A 19,378-nucleotide genomic window follows, 5' to 3' on the forward strand; every position below is an offset into this window, starting at 1 on the left:
GAATTTGGTCACAAGAGTAAATCTATATTGTCAGCAGCAGAGATGGCCTACGGCTTTCCCCAGGGTCCACTCTGAGCAATCATTAACTCTTGGGCCTCAAGGTCAGGAAGCTGAAGCCAAATGCTAGTAAGGACTATGCAGAGCACTGTAAGAAAGCATCAGAATGTTCTGAGGGCCAACCTGCAAGAGCTTCTGAACATTGTGTTCAGAAGTGAATTCTGATTTTCCTAAGGACCCATGTTTTCACTGTTGAGAGCTTTCTACAGACTTCCCCAATGGCCGAGGGTCTAACCTTACCTGGGGTAGTGTGAGGTCCTGTTCCTCTCCAAAGTTTAATGCACAGAGAGCCAGTCCACCTTCCCTTGTCCTCACAGGCCCTACAGACGTGGTTTGTTTAGAGAAAGCTGTAGACGAGAGTGGGTCTTTCCTGGTTTAGTTTAATTAACTGCTGCTTAAAACGTGTTTTCTCCAAACAACTTATTGGACTTCTTACAACATGGGTACTTGGACTTGGAGGACTTTGGTAAAATACCAATGATGCAAAGTCAATGTAAAAATGAGGTAAGACAAGTACCTGAAGAAACAAATTCCTTCACCTGACAGGATCTTAAGGTTAAACACCAGTCAGTCAGCATGATGCTAATTTATTTTTCCAAAACGAGTGCAGTGTCCAGGAAACACAGTTCTGCTTTCTATTCTAATTGTGAGAGGGAAGCTCACCGACTTCCTCTCAACTATTACCCTTCCCTTAGCCCTGCTCCATGGTCTCCACCCAAAGAACTAGTCAAGCACCAGTAGCCTAAGAAATCTCAAAAGAAAAATCTTCCCCACATCTGTTAAAGGTTGAAGGCAAAAGATGGAAACCTAAACACTCTGAACCTATTAAAATGTGTGGGTACTCATTTATGTTAATATTATCACTAAACACTTCCATGATCTGGGGCCATTCTGTCCTGTGTTTACTTCCACAAGCACACTGGTGTCCAAGGCAAAGAACAACCCTGTAGGTAAGAAACACAAATCTCTTGTAAAAATGAGTTTGGTTAAAAAAAAAAAAAAATCAGTCTTAACCTGCATTTTTAAACACGTCTTTCAGATCTTTTGTGACGACATTTATTATCAGATCTTGGCTTTGGAAATAGATTGCACAGGTCTTCTGAAGTCATGTCTACTGAGAGTGGTTATTGCCCCGCTCATCTCCATACAAGCTTACTAGGAAATGTCCACTCCTTCAGGGAGTTATTTGTTTTCTCAAGTTGAAGGCAATATTTCATAGATCATTTTGGGGCCATAATTTTTAACACCTCCCTCCAACTCAGTTCGGCAGGCTTTGGAAGTCCATTGCTTTGTCAGAGCCAAGTCAATGCCAAGTAAGACATGCCCAGCTCCAAGCCGACATGTTTGTGTCGATTTTCAGAATCCTTAGATGCTACAGGAAAGCTCTAGTCATTCACCGCCATCCAGTGGATATTTGTAAATGTCTTGCTATCCATTTTGTCAATGAACAGGCAGCCCTGCAAGTGGTCCATCTCGTGCTGGATGATGCGTGCTGCCCAACCACTGGCCTGCCACACCATCTGTTCTCCTCTGGGGTCCAGCCCTGCAAAGGAAGTTAGTTAGTCTGGGTGAGGACATGCTGAACTTCATCATTCTGAACCTCTTGGCCCTTTCCCTGCCTTGGATGTTCCTATTTACAGGAGGTAACGTCAGAAGGGAAGTCAGATAGCATCTCTTACCCTCCCTAGAAAAGATGCTGCAGCTCTGTCTATATTACCAAGTAGTCAACCTGGTTCCCAACAATTAGGTTGCTGGGCTTACTGTGGTGATGAGATGAGAAATGATCTTCCTAATAAGATGCTTCTCTTCTGAACACTCCTGTTTCTGAAGTATTGCTGTTTGCTTTCAATTCCTAACAAAAGTGTTTCAGTTTGATACAATATAAAATAAGGAATACCACTTTCTGACCCTCATGGATCAAGTGGCTTGCTCAGGAGGAATAATCATCCCAACCAAGACAGAACCACATTCCACAAAACATCCTGGTATAACAGACATGGAATGGCTTGTCACCCTGGGCTGGGCAAAGCAGGTCCCACTTTGCCCACTCCACCATGACAGATATCATTGGGGCAGAAGTGTGTGTGTGTGTGTGTGTGTGTGTGTGTGTGTGTGTGTGTGTGTGTGTGTGTGTGTGTGTGTGTGATAGACACAGTGTGCAAAGGCGCTGAGCAGGACCTGGATGTGGACAAACAGGACCCAGGCCACCCTAACAACCCTACTCTATACCTCCCACCCCATCACCCTACTTGAGCTGGCTATACTCTCACAGGTGCTTCATTCCCATCCCAATCTGTCATTCACAAGTCCCGTCCATTCCCTGGCCCTGTCCTTTGGTCATGCCAGGTGGTTCTGCTGATCAGCTATCAACGAGTCTGTATTTGAATTGGAACTTTATGGAAATTGTGGGATCAGAGGCAGGAGACGCACGCGCTTACCAAGCCCCTTTAGGGACGCTCCCATACCGCACCTGAGATCTGCACGGCCTGGAAGCGGGAAACGCAGGCGAGGAAACCGGCAACACTCTCGCAGCCTTCGGAGAAAGTGACCAGGCGGCTGTCCAGCACCCGAAGGCTGGGGTTCACGAACACGCGCAGGGGGAAGGGCTCCATCTGGCGGGTCTCGCGCAGGCGCGGCGCGCAGGCGCGGAAGAGAGCCTCGGGGAACTCTAGGGCCAACACCTGCAGCGGCACTCCCAGCTGTGGCGCGCTCAGGCCCACACAGCGCTGGCGTCGCATCACCTGCACCAGCCGCTGCACCAGCAGCTGCAGCTCGGGCCCCGCCAGCTGCGCCGACTCCACTGGGGCCGAAACCGCCCGCAGGACAGGGTCCCCGACCTGGCACACGCGTGTGTACGGCGGCTTGGGTGCTCCCTGTACGAGACGCCGCAGGGAGCGCCAGTACGAGCGGGGGCGCGCCGGTCCCTCGGGGCCATCCCCAGCGGGCGTGGAACTGCAGGCCCGGGTGACGCCGCTTGCCACCCTCTCTTCCCACGGCAGGGCCGGCCCCACGAGGCGACACGCCTGCGCCAACAGCCACCCGGCCCCTAGCCGGCCCATGGTGCAGTGGAGTAGAGCCGACCGCCCGGCAGTGTTCCTCTACAGGTCCCTTAGCCTAGCGCTCTCGCCGCCAGGGATGCCGGGAAGCGTAGTTCCCGCCCACAGGACGTAGTCCCACTTCTCCGGGCGTCAATCAGCTTTATTATTTAATTGCATTTATTATAAGAGGACTGACCAGGAGGTTCCCCTTTTAATTTTTTCTCAGGCATGCCTTCGCAGCCTCTTCCCTGGGGCTGCCCCGTGTTTTCTGAGGGAGGCAACTCTCCTTCCCATTGGGCGCTGCAGTAAGCCTGGTTCTGGGAGCGGCAACCCCTGTTAAGTGCTCGCACTGGGCACATCGGCCTCAAGTGGCTCCGATGGTTCAACCTGCTCTTGCCCCTCCTCAGGGAAAGCCGGAGTGACGGGCTCAAGGATTGACTCTTCCACAGGGAGTTCTGATGCTGGAGCTGTGGACTCCGACACTGGCTCATTTTCATCTAGACAGAAGACCACCTCTCTCTTCGGCAGGATGATGGCGAGAGGCTCCTGGACGACGCTGATGTTCACATGCCCCAGGTTTCCATACTTGGAGAGCTGAGTGGGTGGAATGCCTGACCCAGATGGTAGGCAAAGTGAAATGGAAAGAAACATTTAAAAAATGTATATACTGATGTGTCACAGGAAAAAAGAAACACTTTATGGAAGTAACTGACACAATTACCGTATTTCAATATAATAAGTGATATGGGACAGGATCTATATTGTAAAGCAAGACTTCGACGGTAATCCAGAACAGCACTGTCTGTGCAAGGCGGATGGAGTAAGGGGAGTAAGAGCTAAGAGAACCTCAGTAGGCACAGGCTTCCCTGTGTGGGACCCAAGAGAAATGCTGGGTCGGGGTGGGGGTGGGGGGCGGGAGTGGGGAGCAGCCACTCTTTGCTTGTGTGATCACCAGCCCATTGCCTTTTGGGAAGTTCCGTCTCCCCCATCCCCCACACCCCACCCCAGGGGCAGAGAGTGAGTATAGGAAAGTGAAGGCAAGCTGGGAAATCATACAGTATGTGGTTCTTTTGTGATTAGCTTCTTACACTTAGCCAGATATACACATATTGTATAATTCCATTTATATAAAAATGTCCAGAAAAGCAAATCTATTGCATCGGAAAGTAGGTAAGTGGTTGCCAGGGGCTAAAAGTGGGACTGGAGAATGATTACACTGGGTGTGAGGGATCTTTTTGGCATGATGGAAATGTTCTATAATTGGATGGTAGTAATGGTTGTACACCTCCGTTCTTTCACTAAAGCATACTGAATTTCACAAATGGGTGAATTATTATGTGAATTATATCAATAAAGTGGCTTTAAAAGTCTTTTCTCCTTTCTCTTACCTAATGTCTGTGCTATCTGAGCTGGTGGAAAAAGGACTTGGAGACAGCGATTTAAATAAGGAACCAGGTCCTCCAGGAAGACAGTGCAGAACTGGATGAAGAGCTCTTGCTCCCCACTGGTGAAGGCAGCCTCTTCAGCTCGATGGAACGCCAGGATTACTTTGGTTACCTAAGAGACAAAGGTACTGCAGTAAGTGTATCGCTATCAGCCTTACATGAAACTAAGCACAAATGCGCAACCCTCAAGTTTTCATGAAGAAAATTTTTCCAAACAGTCCATTTATTATTATTTTAAGTTCAGAATTGTGATCACTCTCCACAGTTCTGTTACTTCATTGATGTATTTCTTTTTTTTTTAACTATGAAATTAGTTTTTATTCATTGATGTATTTCTGACCCAACTTATTTCATTACTGGTGCTTTTTCCAGTGGAAGAGTATCCTGAAATTATACAGAGAAAATACATAGTTCTTGACTCCCTGGGAGACCATCTAGAACTACATTTGATCCAGGAAAATGAAACAAAAACTACAACAGGTTTTTACTGAGTAAGGCCTTAAGGTTCCAGGAAGCTAGATCACTAGAAAATTATAAAGGAAGAATGAAACAGCTGGAAAAGAAGTTCCAAATACAAAGAACAGAACAGCCTAGCTGACCTGATAGACAGGTGTCATGCTAACAGGGTCAATAATAGACTCTGGTGCTAGACTTCCTGGTTCAAGTCCTAACTATTCCACTTACTGGTTCTGTGACTTCCAAGTCATTACTTGAGCCCTCCATGCCATCTCTGCCTCAGTTTCCTCATCTACAAAGTAGGGTCAGCAACAGGATGTACCTCATAGGCTTGTGAAGATCAAATCTTAATATGTATCAGGTACAATGAACACTACTTGGCATGGAGTAAGTTCTATGTAAATACTAGCTAATTACTATTATTTGAATTTAATTGACTCTGAAAAGCTTCAGTGCTCATGCTTTCTTGCTTTTACATGAGGATATCAATAGAAATATTTTATATAGTCACATCACAACTGCCACCTGGTTCACAGTGATTATGAGAGGTTATCAACCAGAGAGAAGCATCCCAATATCTAAAGGTTTAAATGTGTAAAAAATGTGCACTGTGTTAGGATATTAGCAGCAGTAATAGCATTACTTGTGTTAGGCAGAATTCTAAGATGCTCTTGTGATTTCCACCCCCTGGTACCACTCCTTTGTGTGATCCCCTCCCCTTAGTTCAGGCAGAATCTGTGGCTTGTTCTTAAACATACATTATGGCAAAAATAAAGGATTTGCAGTTGTAATTAAAGATCCTAATGAAGTGAGTGAATTAATCAAAAGGGAGATTATCCTGAGCAGGCCTGACAATCCAATGAGCCTTTTAAAAGAGGACTGGGGACTTCCCTAAAACAGACTCGGGCAGGACAAATACTCTTCCATTAGCCTCGAAGAATCACAAAGCCACAGTATGAACTGCCCATGGAGTGAGATGGCCTCTAGGAGCTGAGGGCCTCAGTCCCACAACTGCAAGGAACAGAAATCTGCTAATGGGAGCTTGAAAGGGGACCCTGATTGCAACCTTGTGAGATCCTGAGTAGAAGACTCACTTATGCTGTGCCTGGACTCCTGGTCCACGGAAACTGGGACATGATGTTTGTGGGAGTTTGACACACAGCAGTAGAAAACTAACACATCACTGAATCATTACTACAGATGAGCCATTTCATGGATTGTTTTAGATTCCATGAAGGGGGACTAACTGGTTAAGAGCTGCTCAGCCATTAAAAACCTTCAAAACCACACTAAACCTCTCTAACTGAGCAGTCACCACTAACATACGGACTGGTTTATTACCAAAGTCTGGCCTCCTGTAACAAAAGAAGGTTCTGATAGAGAGCCAACAGTATGTGCTCACCTTAGCAAGGGCGTCCTCCAGGACCCTAGTCACATCCTGTGCCAAGGCTACGGGGCAGCAAAGGCGCAGATCATTGAAGGCGACCAGAATATTGTTGAGGAAGCAGGCAAGGGGTGGGAAGTCTAAGAGCACCATGGGCGGCTGCAGCGTCCCTGGCTGAGTGACTGGCACAGCAGCAGGCAGGTTACTGCTGCCCAGGATGGCTGGAGCCAAGATGAGGGTGTAGGAGTTCATTTCATCTTGGAACTTCTCTACTGCTTCCTGAATGGCTTTCTGGAAAGTGCTGATGGCTACCTGCTGGAAAACAGGAGCCAACTGGCCCCGGAAGTCAGCCCCCACCCTGCTGAAGGACAGTCCAAAATACATGCATTGGCCCAGCAGAGAGTCCAGGCGGCCGCCTATCCCCCGGTGAAGGTCAGTTTCCAGCACCTGCAGGAACTGTGACACTTTCTGCAGTACCCAGCCATGGAAGATAGCACTCTCATTCACGGTGTGCTCACCCTTGGCAGGGGACAGCAATGGGTCCTCGTCTGAGAAGATGGCACGGTACTGAGTGATGATATCAAACAGATGGACACGGCAGGCCTCGATGGTTTTTGTGATGTGGAAGTAGGGATCATCACTGGGGATGGCAGTCAGAATGGAACGGAGCCAAGCATCTCGGGCCTGAAGAAACTTCACCCTCAACTCAGCCTCTGTGAAGATGTCCATGCGCCTCAGGAAGCCAATCACACGGAGGCAGGCAGGGAGCTGGATGTTGGTCCTCAGTTGCTGGATGAGCTGGCTCAGCATGAGCTGCATGGACTGGCGCACTTCGTTCACAATGCCCTGACAATACAGAGTCACACCAAGTTTGTAGAAGCACTCTCTAGGACCCATTCCACTAACCCGGAATATTACAGACCAACATTCCCACTGCTTCCCTGACATATGAAGTAGATTTCCTAAAGCTGACACATGCAGAGACCCAAGATGGCAACAGAGTAGGTGAAGCTACACTAACCTCCTCCCAGGACAAAACCGGAATTACAACGAAGTTATAGAACCTCACCAGCTTCCCATGCTCTCCCCTTGCTCACTGCAGTCCAGTCCCACTGGCTGTCTTTGTATTTCTTAACATGCCAACTTTCCTCCTTGGCCTGCTGTACTTGCTCTTTCCACTTTCCGGTTTGCTCTCTCCTCACATCTACATGTGGCTGGGTCCTTCCCATCATCTGGGTCTCAGCTTAAATGTTCTTTCTCCAGAAGAGCCTTTTCTGACAGCACCCCCTAGAGTAATTCACCCTGGTCTCCTCCTACCCGATTCCCTGGTTTGTTTTCTCCATGATTAACCACTATCTGAAAGGATCACATTGTTTATCTGTTTATTTGACAAGTATCGTCTTACACTGATGAGAGCCAGCGCCTTGTCTGCTTTGTTCACATTGTACACCCAGCACCCAGATCAGAGCCTGGCACACAATATTTTTCAGTTGAATAGATGAATGAGTGTATGTTTAATGTTCAAACCTGTCTGGCTGGCAGAAACTGATATGAAACATGCAAAGAGTTTCCCTACAGTTTCTGCCTAAAGGTTCAGTGATGACCACAGAATTACTGATACCAAGAACATCAGTTTGCATTCTCTTTGGGGAAGTTGGCTACCTGGATGACAGGGATGGAGGAGTATTTCCTTTCCAGTCGGCGTACGTAGGCTGCAAGCTCCAGGGCCTCTTCATAATAGCTGTTCCGGACACAGGTGTCCATAAGCTGAGGAATCTCTAGGATTTCCAGGATTTCTGTGTGCCGGTTTAGAGTCAGGGTGTTCATCCGGCGGTTGGAGCTGATCTCCTCAGCCTCTTTCACAAAGTTCCTAGTACAATGAGGAGAATGTTGGCTGCTCATTGCTCTGCACCCAAACCTTGACTATAATTACCAAGCATTTACTATGAACTGGGCACTGGGCTGAATGGTATAACTGATTTAATCTTCATGCCAAACCTGTAAGTATGCTGAGGAAACTAATCTCAGAGAGGTTAGGCAACCTGTTCAAAATCACATAACTAATAAATGATAAAAAGATTTGAACCCAGATATGCCACTTAATTGTTTCATAACTGTTTCCCCATTGGTAAAGTAATAGGACCCATGTTATAAGAATGTGAAGATTTAATGAGATGATGTGTATAAAGCATTTAACAGAGAACCTGACTCAGAATCAATATTCCTTTAATAATAGCTATACTTACTATTTTCAAAATAATCAACTAGCCTAGAGGCTACAACCTTACTCCCAAGTTCCCTCCGCCTCTTAATCTATTCCTGTGCTATTGTTCAACTTTGGTTTCCACCATTTTCCATTTCTTCTCCACAAAGGCAGAGATCTGCTTTATGAAGTTCCCCTATCTATTCTGGGGTGGATGGAAGGGTATAAAAGCTATTGTCAAATACCCAAAGACTCAAAAGAAAACTTAAAACTTTTATCATGAAAGGCTGGAAGTCAGAATTAGGGATAATGGACTGAGGATCTACGGAAGCAGAATATGACTCAAAAGGGAGGGATTTGGGGGGATAATTTTTGTTACCCCCAAGTGGGAGGATTTCCTTGTCAGCTTCCTATCAATGGAAGTTTGGGAGCAGATAACTTCCAGTCTGAGCTGTTGTATGTGTTGTATCTACATGTGTTTTATGTATATTTACATAAATATGCATATATATTAAGCTGCCAATTGTAGATAGTTAAGTATGCCAGGCCAAATTCTTAGTGCTTTGCACGAATTCTCTTTATTTAGTGCTCACACAGCCCTCTGTGGGAGAGCCGTGCAGAGGTTCCAGTTCCAACTTTGAAACTTACTATAGCTGTGCCCTTGGACAGCCACTCATCTCTCCGTGTCTCAACTTCCTCGTACATAAAATGGGAAAACATTACGTACCTCGAAAACTGTTGTAAAGTTTAAATACAGTAATCAAATACTCCGAGGAGACCCTGGCACCTGGTAAGCGTTTTGTAAGTGTCAGCTATCTCTATCATGGTAAATGCCACTTATTGCAGTTGTTAAAAGCCCCTTTAGCATCGGGCATGCCGCACCTGCAGCTCTGCTGGAAGCTGGGCAAGCGGTCTAGCAGGCGGCCGAGCGACGCTTCCACGTCGCCAAACAGGCGGTGGATGCGCTCGGTGCACTCGGCGCCGCGGATGAAGGTCTTGTAGTTGGCGAAGGCCAAGTCGCGCGTCTGCTGTAGCAGCTGGGCCCGTTCCTCCGCCAGGCGCTCGGGCTCGCGCCGCAGACGCTCCAGCCCGGAGCCGCTCAGCTCCCGAAGGTACCGACCCACGTCCGGCCGTTCCCGCCACTGGGCCTCTGGGAAGCGATCCCGGAACAGCGATGCCAGGAGCCCCTCATCCTCCACTTCCCCGAGAGCCGCTGCGGTGGCTGTGGCGGATGCTGAAATGGAGGATGCAGAGGCCACGGCAGATGCCGGAGTGGAGGATGGAATTGTCGCCATCGCCGCCATCTTTCCGGCAGTAGCGTCACTTCCTCCTCGGGCCCAAAGAGGGCGCTGGCTCCAAATCTAGGACCGGAAGCAACCGAGGTACACTTCCGTCCCCTACGGTTTCTCATCCGGCGGCTTGGGGAAGCGATGGAGAGGTGGGCTTTTGGGGTTGCCAGGGAGAGGCTGGCGTCTGACTTCCGCTTCCGGCGACTGAGGCACGCGGAGCCGGTGTGGCAACAGCGGGAAAATGCGGCCTTTGACTGAAGAGGAGACGCGTGTCATGTTTGAGAAGATAGCAAAATAGTAAGAGCGCGCAGGGTAGAGGAGAGAGTGCATGTGGTGAGAAGGGGCGGGGGCGGAGTGGGGCGCGGGGCCGGGACCAGTCTGTTCGCACGCGGTTTCCAGTCTTCTTTTTGCCTACAGCATTGGGGAGAACCTTCAGCTGCTGGTCGACAGGCCTGACGGCACCTACTGTTTCAGGCTGCACAACGACCGTGTGTACTACGTGAGGTGAGGTGAGGTGGGGCAGGGTGGGCGGCATGGCCCCGGATGGCGGCCTGGGTCCCACCAGCGTCTGTACATGACACCTCTTATTTATCCTTTTAGTGAAAAGATCTTGAAATTGGCCGCCAACATCTCCGGTGACAAGCTGGTGTCGCTGGGGACCTGCTTCGGAAAGTTCACGAAGACCCACAAGTTCCGGCTGCACGTCACAGCTCTGGATTACCTTGCACCCTACGCCAAGGTTTGTGAGGTGGTTTCCCGTCGTCCACTGGGGATGGAGGAAGTCAGGGCTGAGGGCCACCTCAGAACGCAGATAAGTGGGCAGCTTCTCTGCCACGGAGTCCCCTGCAGAGCTTGGGATCAGTGCCAGCACGTGGAGATGCCTGTAGGTCTTAACTCTTTGCGTATGCGTATGGTTAGGGCCGTGGGGCGGGAGTGCTCTGATTATCTCCAGCAGAGGAGAAAAGCCTGGGCAAACCCAGCTGAAGATCGAAAAGCAAGTAAGTGGCTGTGAGGAGGAGCTTAGTGGGTCCAGAAAAAGCGCTGTTGAACTGGCCGTGGGAGAAGTTGCTTGTAGAGTGGAGAGAAGCTGGCAGTTCTCTTTAGGGGGTGAACAATTTGAAACATGCATCTTTTTCTTGAAAGGTTTTCAAGAAATCAGTCAGATACAGCAGCTAGCTCATCTCTGGGGATATAACTATTAGCACTTTTACGTGTTTTGGATTTAATTCTCTTTCTTATAGTACAAAGTGTGGATAAAGCCTGGAGCAGAGCAGTCCTTCCTGTATGGGAACCACGTGTTAAAATCTGGACTGGGTCGAATCACTGAAAATACTGCCCAGTACCAGGGAGTGGTGGTGTACTCCATGGCAGACGTCCCTTTGGTGAGTACAGATGGTAGCTGTTACAAAGATTAAGAATCTTTTTAGTCATGAAGGATGTATTTCCAGTCTGTGGCCTTGAGAGACTAAATTCTCTGCAGCTTTTGCATTTCTCAAAGAACTGTATTTTTTCGTCTGTTATTTTCAGCCCTCCATGCGTACTTATTGAATGACTTGAGTGAATCAGTGTCTCTTCTTTTGAATCCCAGGGTTTTGGGGTGGCAGCAAAGTCTACACAAGACTGCAGGAAAGTAGACCCCATGGCGATTGTGGTATTTCATCAAGCAGACATTGGGGAGTATGTGCGACATGAAGAGACATTGACTTAAAACGAAATCATCGCGAGGACTTGTGGCTGTGTGGAAGGGCCTAGCTTTGTTTCCTGTGTCTGTGTAGGTTCCACCATCTGTTGAATTTTGTCAACACTGACCTCTCCAGGGACTTCTTAGTTTTATATTCTATTACGGACAAATGCAGGCTGGATTCTAACTAAGCAGAAATGGTTCAAAAATGGAGTTTCGGATCTTTGTGTTTGTTACTAAATAGAATATTGTGTTTTATATTTTAATCAGAGGGCTTCTTGTTTTCAGTAAAAGGTTCTAAATCATTGGAATTGAGGACAAGAATAGCTTTTTATTGTTATCTGTGATAACACTGTTTCCTAAACTCATGATAAGAACACATTTTATTTATTTATTAATGCTATGAAAGGTAGATATTGCCGTTTCCAAATAGTAGGCCATGCGTGGGATTTTACAAGTGAAATTTGGGTAAAATACTAAGAGCAATTTATTCTGATGATTTTCTTTATGGTAGGCTCTGCGTGGTGTGGAAGAAAACTTGGGTTAAAACCTAGTTCTAACACCTACCAGCTGGATACGATGCTTTATCTGAGTCATTAAACTTTCATGAGCTTCATTTTTTTCTGTTTCAAAAAACAGCTTTGGCCATCTACCTTAAGAATGGTTTTTAGAATTAGAAATCATGACTGTAAAGTACTTAGCACAGTGCCTGGTAAATGATAGGTGTGAAATAAATGCTGAGAATTATTTTTATGCTGCATATACTGAGTGTTGCTGCTACTAAGAGTAGGATCTAATGGGTATAATTTGATTATATTATTTTTTTCCAAGCTGTTTTCTCCATTTTTCTTTTCGTGGATGGTGTGGTCCTGAGATCAGGTTAAATTTTATTTCCATCAACTTGGTTTCCTCAAACATTTTCCTTACGGGCCTTCACTCACTGCACTGGACAAAAAGCACTAATCGGAGACCCTGAGATAATTTACCTCCTCTGTTCTTCCCTACGCTTCATGAAATCATTTTTAGAATTATTAAAACATTTTTTAAATGAAAAACATTTCGCAAATATTTTTAAAATTACCTGTATTGTAAAACAAGTTCTCTAATGAATATACTGCTTATTTTAAATTCCAAAGGTTACATCTCTAAAAATAAAGCATTTTTAACCACAAAAAAGCATTTACCAACTCCTGTTTTTGTATGCAACATATAAAACCCATATAAAAACTGGGCTTTATATGTTTTTTGTCCCATTTTTTTTTCAACTATTCTCCCCGTCCAGAGTTCTCTGTTAACCTGTATATAGACTTAGTGAAGGTTAAGGGACCACTATATGATGAATAGTATTTTGATGGTAAACTTGCAAGTTTGATAAAACTTTAAAAATAGCCAACATCAAAACTTATGCATTTTTATTTCTTTATTGCCATTTTGCCTCTAGATGAGAGCAATAAACTACCTAAGAGGAGAAATTGAATTTTTCCCAATAACTTTAAAAAGTTGATTTAACCAAAGCTTTGACAAGCTTCTGCCCCAGAGGAAGAGAGCCAGGGTGCTGTAGTTACTGTAGCTTAGCATCTTGGCTTCTTTGTGTCTGTAGTCATTGGGGCATTGAAGAGGCGCTTCAAGAAATACAGCTGCAGGACCCCAGAAAGAACAATAACAAGGCTCTGGGTTATTGACCACCAGTTCACATAGTTATAGTTTGATTGAAGAAGGAAAAAGTCAGCCATTTTCCTCATTCGAGCAAAGTTGTAGTGTCGCCACATGTGAAAAATATTTCTCTGTACCTTCTGGGTACTCTCCTGTGGGACAGACAATGAAATAAGGAAAGGGCTCCTCCTTACTGCTCCCCCTGCCCACCATATTTTCTCACCTGGGTGCTCACCAGCACTGTTAATTTGGAAATTAAGTAACTTAAATGAATTTATGACATGTAATAGTTGGCAGCTCTTGCAGTTAATAAATGGTAATTTATAGGAAAATGGCCTGGACTTTATGTTAAACTTTTTTAATGAAAAACTTCAATGTTGAAACCAGAGAGCTCTTCCAGATCTCTAGATTTAAATACGCACTTAACATTGTCCTGGGTGGTGTCTTCAGCTCTTGCATATGGTAGAAGACAAGGGCCTGCAAACTTATTAGAGAGCCAGATAGTATAGTGAATACTTAAGGCTTTGCAGGCAAAACAGCCTCTTGCAACTACTGAACTCTACCATCGTAGCACCAAAAAGCCAGAGACAATATGTAATTGTCAATTCAGTATGTCTGTGTTCCAATAAAACTTCATTTACAAAACTAGGCGGTGGACTTTAGTGCATCCAGGAGACTATCATGAAAGTACAAGTACCCCACAAAATGGGAGAAAATACCTGTAAATGATATATCTCGATAAGGGATTTATATCCAGATTATATATATATATATGTATATGTATATATATATGTATATGTACATACACACACACACAGATCCAATATATAAAACACATAGCTCAGAAAAAGACTACCTGATTTTAAAGTGGACAAAGTGTTTAGACATTTCTCCAAAGATACATAAATGACTGAAAAGCACATGAAAAGATGCTCAGTGTCATTAGGAAAACAACTCAAAGTCAGAAGATACCATTTCACATCCACTAGGGAGGCTAATAAAGACAATGTGTTGGCGAGGATGTGGAGAAAGTGCAGCCCTCATTCACTGCCAGTGGGAGTGTAAAATGGTTTAGCCCCTGTGGAAAACTGCAGTTCCTCATACCTAAAGAGTTACTCTGTGACCCAGTAGAGTACAGTACTTGCATATATACAAAAAATGAAACCATGCTTATACCAAACTTTGTATGCAAATGTTCATAGCATTATTCATGATAGCAAAAAAGATAACGCAAATGCCTGTCAGTTAAGTGTGTAAATGTACATGCATACAGTAGAACATTATTCAGGCTTAAAAAGGAATGAGATACTAATAAATACTACGATGTGGATGAGCCTTGAAAACATGCTAAGTAAAAGAAGCCAGACACAAAAGGCCACATTGTGTGATTTCACTCATATGAAATATACAGAATAGGCAAATCTGTAGACAGAAAGTAGACTGGTGAGTGGCCAGAGCGGGAGGCCTGGGGAATGGATAGTGACTAACGGGTATGGAGTTTCTTTTGGGGGTGATGAAACTGTTCTGGAATTAGATACTCACGATTGTTCCAGAACTGTTCCAGAACGGGTATGCTGAAAACCACTGAATTGTATACTTTAAAATGATTAATTATATCTAAATTAAAAAAAAAAAAAAGGCAGTGGGCCAGCTTTGGCCTGTGAGCCATAGTTTGCCAATTCCTGGTATAAACCAAAGGAAAAATTTCAAGAGCTCCAAGTCATAAAAATGAAAGGCTTCAAATCCCCTTGCCTGGTTGGTTTCTACACAGATGAGTGCTTGGATCAAGTGATAACTACACCCATATTTTTAGTCTTTCCTCCACATTTAAAATCAGTTTCCATGGATGTTGCTCTCCCACAAAGCAATTACCTCAATCGCATCCAGAGTATCATTCAGTTGTTTTCTTTCACTTTGCTGTTTGTGGTCCATCTCAGGCCCCTCATAGAAGACTCCAAAACTGAGGTACACTTGCACAGAACCAAAGTGATTTTGCTGATTTTTTAGACAAAGTTGATAAAAACCTGTAAGAATCCCTAGATCATTACCGAGTCTTGGTCTCCCACCCTTTGTTGATCTTTCATCCTCTAGGTTTAGAAGCTCCCTGTTCTCCAGTGGCCAGTGTGCTACATTAGCACTTTTTTACTTAGCAAGTACAAAGATCCAATTTTTGATGTGGAAGAAAGATACTGATCTTACAGGAAACTTATTTACTAAATATTATGTATAATAATTGTTTTGCCAAATATTACTAGCTAGTTCTATACTGAAAGGAAAACCATGTTTCCTTCCTCTTTTTCAACCTTTTATTTCTTATTAAGAAATTTCTCAAATTGAGTTGAAATTAAGAGAATGGTGTTTGCTTGCTTATATACCATTAGAGCTGGGGGATACCATCTTGAACTTGAAGCTAGGGGAAACTTGATGCATTGTGAAAGAAACCATCCTGGAGTAACTAACTGCAAGGTCGTCTGTATCAGGACTGATGGTTTTGGGTGCTGGTTCTCCGCTGGGGTTGCCTCCCCTTGTGTGTGTGGGAGTGGGGAGGAGTGGGATTGGAAAGGTGGCAGTGTGTTTATTGAAATGATTGGAAGGCACTACTGGCATGTAGGGGGGTACAAATGCTAAATATTCTATAATGCTGAGTAGAGTATCCTGTGCTATACATGAAGGATTGTCTTATGTTTCTGTTGAGAAACATCTTTTTTTGTACACCTGGCCGGTAGAGAGTGCATCTGGTGCTGTGCGGGGTGGGGACAGGTTCCATCTATATGGGGGCAGGCTATAGGAATGTTCCGGTGACTAGAGAACTGCTTTGTTGTGGAATATAGGTATTTTTCATGGTCGTGCATTTTCTTTTGTTCTGAGCCTGCTTTTTGGAACTGGCTCATGTATTCCCATGACTGGAAAGAGATGTTATCCCACAATAAATTTGCTAATTGGAATTCTGTATCTTAAATGGGTTTTTTGGTCACTTTCTCATATTCTGGTCAGTTGGAGATGACGACATAAAATTGAGCTTCTGGACTTTGGAGTTACAATTAGTCACCTGGAGACTGCCCCCAAAAGACTGCTAGAGGACTGCCACTTGGCCATTGGCAGTCTTCAGGAAAACTGGTTTTTGGTGTCCTAGGCTCAATTTTCTTCCTACTGGTTCACCATCCCTGTCTGAAAAAGCCAGGGTTTTTACATCTCAGGTACTTAATTTCAGTACTTCATTATTTTCCCATTTTCAAAGAAACCTATGATTATTATTATAGCTGTGGTAATGAAAACAGACCTGTCTCTTGGGTATTGAAGTTAATCTGGCCCCGAACATTCTGAGAGGTTTCTATGAGAAAACCTTGTGGGGTGTGTGCAGTGGCAGCAATATGCCGGTTATGTGACATTCCCATTGTCCGCTGAACCTGCCAAGACATTAAAGAGGGAGAAGAGCTCCTGATTCATCACCAAGAAGCTAATTAAGTGGTAAGACTGACATCCCACAATCATCAGCACAGTGGTTCTCAATCATGGATCGTACTGCCCAACCCCTTCTGGGATTTGGGTTGAGGCATCAATGGTGTTGGGTGGAGTGGGGAGGGACTGCAAAGCTAAACATCCTACCATGTTAGAAATAGAACTGTGGGACAAAGAATTGCCCCAAATGTCAATAGCATTCTTGTGAAGGACATGTCACAGACCACACAGCTGGCCTGTATCATCAGTTGGTGTGTAAGATTCTGGTTGTAGGTTTTTTTTTACAAGATTTTATTTATTTTTGAATGGGGTGGGGGGAGAGAAAGAACTCCCTCCTTTTATGTGCCCCTGCACTGGGGACTTGGCCTGAAACCCAGGCATGTGCCCTGACTGAGAATCGAACTCAGGACCCTTTGGTTCGCAGGCTGGTGCTCAATCCACTGAGCCAGGGCTAGTTGTAGAGTTCTTTACTGAAATAGCTTGGTTTTGAGCTCCCTGGTGTCATCGGACACTTGGGCTTATTTCGTGCTTGACAGCAAATGAGGTATTTGATGGACACAGGCTGTCAAGTTGGATCTCGATGGCTACAGTGAGCTGACTATAGCTACTCTCATAAATTTACAGGTAAGAAAAAGTTCTAATTTAAAATAAATTTAAGTTACAGTAGAGTGGAATAAGGTCATTATATGCAATCTATTACTCTAAACAAAGATTAGAGAGTTAGCAGGTTTCTGAGATAAAGAACAAAGGAAATGAACAGCCTCTAATTTGACTGTTGAGCAGACCGTCCTTGGGCACTGTGGTGTGGATGAAAGTACCTGGCCTGTGAACAGGCACCTTGAAAACATACACCTTCCTAACACAAACAGGACTATCTGGCTGAATAGAGAAATCTTGAACCAGTGATTCTACAGTTTGCCAGAATTACCTGTAAAGTCAAGAGTAAATGTTGCTCTCCCAACTCCATAAACTTTTTTTTGAATTGTCCAGGTCTCTCTCAAGTTCACGGGACTTTCCATTTCTGTATTATTTTAATAATTTAAAAAATGTACTCTCCCCTTTCATTTCCACAACGGAGTAGTTGTAATGATTATTTCTCCAGGAAGAGGTACCCTGTTTGTCCCATGGCTTTGAGCACACTTCCATGGCCCCCATGAGAAACTAAGCCATATGTTTTAGTGATTATTCATCCATCAGGAGTTTCCATCTACTTGCAGGTCTATTTCATTAATAGGTGGAGAATCTCAGCTTAGTAAAGACAACCGGAACCTCATGTTAGTCTAAAACTGTGACCCATTTTACAAAAGGAAACAAAAAACAAGTCCCCATATGGCCAGAGGAGTCCAGGTACCCACCTCATAACTGAAATAGAAGTATCCACTCTGGTGGGCAAATTGCCAAAAGCATTCTGTACCTCCTGGAGGGATCATGATGGCAAAGTCATACTGATCTGCTCCTCGCAAGAGTGTCTGGTCCCCAGAGCCACTAAGGGGTTCCATCTTCTGGCTCCTAGCAGAGGCCACCAGGTTCAGAACCATCAGTCCAGCCCCAACAAGCAAAGGGAACATGCTGGTTCCTGGAGACTCCTCTGCAGGTGAACTGCCTGCAGCCCAGTGGAACCAAGTAGTTTGCTGGGGTAATCATTAACTCTGCAAGTCACACTTGGGCCAGTTCCAGGGCCACGCATAGATACTCCATTGGCATGATACCCCCATGTTTGGCTCACAGGAGTTTTTTGCTTTGTTTTCATCTAAAAAACTCTATGGTTTACAAAAGCCACTTCATGGGTGCTAGATAGAATCTACTACTTCTGTAGAGGTATTTCCATCCTTCCTTTTGCTGTCATTTTTTCAGTTCTTGCTTCCTGGGGATAAATATTAAGTTTATTTACAACCAACTGAATATACAGAGAGAATTTGGCCAGGGAGATTTTTCTCTTACTCATATAAAATTGCTAGGTGATACTTATTACTCTAGTAAGACACATGGGGAAACATCCATTTCAGTGGACTTCTTCCTGCCCAATACTACAGTTCAGAGAACAGAGTACAACATGAAAGTGTGTGCAAAAATTTAAATGGAGCCGTGGCCGGTGTGGCTCAGTGGATTGAGTGCCGGCCTGTGAACCAAAAGGTTGCCAGTTTGATTCCCAGTCAGGACACATGCCTGGGTTATGGGCCAGGTCCCCAGTAGGAGGTGCATGAGAGGCAACCACACATTGATGTTTCTCTCCCTCTCTTTCTCCCTCCCTTCCCTCTAAGAATAAATAAATAAAATCTTAAAAAAAAATTTTAATGGATGAAGCCAGACAGAAGTGGACATTCAGAGATTCCAGTGGGTGGTTCACCATCCCACAAGCACAGCTGGCACAGCGGGGGCCCTCAGTGGGCCCCACACTCTTAGCCAGGAGGACAGTGTTTCTCTCAGTCTCTGGGTCCTGCCAATGCCTAAATGTTTTCATTTCAGCCATAATCTTAAGAAACCAAAAGGGCATTAATAGCTTCTAACCAAGTCTTGCTTCAGAATTCATCGCATTGACTCTAAGTGGTAATATTTGAATTATCACAAGATAATAAGTAAAGAACAAACAGACTTTGTAATTGTGTTCAGTTCTAACAGAGGCCAAATGATATCACAGCACCCTGGAGCCCCAGTGGCTCTGCAGCAGTCCTGCCAAGGTGCAGGTGGGAGATGGGGATCATTTCTCAGCACA

General features: G+C 44.9%; 3 protein-coding genes and 1 long non-coding RNA gene across 8 annotated transcripts in view; 2 read left to right on the top strand and 2 right to left on the bottom strand.

Annotated features, from left to right (window-relative positions):
* Positions 1-417: 417 nt before the first annotated feature.
* Positions 418-9,920, bottom strand: COG8 (component of oligomeric golgi complex 8). Of its 4 annotated transcripts, XM_045191711.3 has the most exons (7): positions 9,466-9,920; positions 8,043-8,250; positions 6,399-7,226; positions 4,484-4,652; positions 3,543-3,706; positions 3,446-3,458; positions 418-1,600 (listed from the first exon to the last, which is right to left on the bottom strand). In XM_045191711.3, the coding sequence occupies exons 1-7, from the start codon at positions 9,885-9,887 to the stop codon at positions 1,443-1,445; spliced, it is 1,962 nt and encodes a 653-aa protein (XP_045047646.1). In that variant the 5' UTR covers positions 9,888-9,920; the 3' UTR covers positions 418-1,442. The 4 variants fall into 4 exon arrangements, with proteins under 4 accessions (XP_045047646.1, XP_045047647.1, XP_045047644.2 ...); XM_024556153.4 differs by lacking the exon at positions 418-1,600 and having other exon boundaries at positions 3,432-3,706; positions 9,466-9,919; XM_045191712.3 differs by lacking the exons at positions 3,446-3,458; positions 3,543-3,706; positions 4,484-4,652.
* LOC139440397 (uncharacterized) lies at positions 3,608-9,440 on the top strand. Its single transcript, XR_011650623.1, has 3 exons — positions 3,608-3,718; positions 4,505-4,665; positions 9,170-9,440. It is a non-coding gene; the product is annotated as an uncharacterized lncRNA (long non-coding RNA).
* Positions 9,921-10,005: 85 nt separating the features above from the next.
* NIP7 (nucleolar pre-rRNA processing protein NIP7) overlaps positions 10,006-19,378 on the top strand; it is a 46,439-nt gene continuing 37,066 nt past the window's right edge. Inside the window, exons 1-5 of one of the 2 annotated variants that reach the window (XM_024556159.4) lie at positions 10,013-10,169; positions 10,290-10,376; positions 10,473-10,611; positions 11,114-11,254; positions 11,461-13,186. In XM_024556159.4, coding sequence (XP_024411927.1) covers positions 10,114-10,169; positions 10,290-10,376; positions 10,473-10,611; positions 11,114-11,254; positions 11,461-11,580 — 543 coding nt within the window. In that variant the 5' untranslated portion in view covers positions 10,013-10,113 and the 3' untranslated portion in view covers positions 11,581-13,186. Of the gene's footprint in view, positions 10,170-10,289; positions 10,377-10,472; positions 10,612-11,113; positions 11,255-11,460; positions 13,187-19,378 lie in introns of those variants that run through there. The other variant, XM_053914636.2, reaches the window with a different exon arrangement.
* Positions 13,125-18,291, bottom strand: TMED6 (transmembrane p24 trafficking protein 6). The gene is made up of 4 exons (XM_024556158.4): positions 18,021-18,291; positions 16,487-16,613; positions 15,079-15,230; positions 13,125-13,358 (listed from the first exon to the last, which is right to left on the bottom strand). The coding sequence occupies exons 1-4, from the start codon at positions 18,231-18,233 to the stop codon at positions 13,125-13,127; spliced, it is 726 nt and encodes a 241-aa protein (XP_024411926.1). The 5' UTR covers positions 18,234-18,291.

The sequence above is a fragment of the Desmodus rotundus genome, chromosome 12, assembly GCF_022682495.2.
Source record: "Desmodus rotundus isolate HL8 chromosome 12, HLdesRot8A.1, whole genome shotgun sequence".
Classification (NCBI taxonomy): domain Eukaryota; kingdom Metazoa; phylum Chordata; class Mammalia; order Chiroptera; family Phyllostomidae; genus Desmodus; species Desmodus rotundus.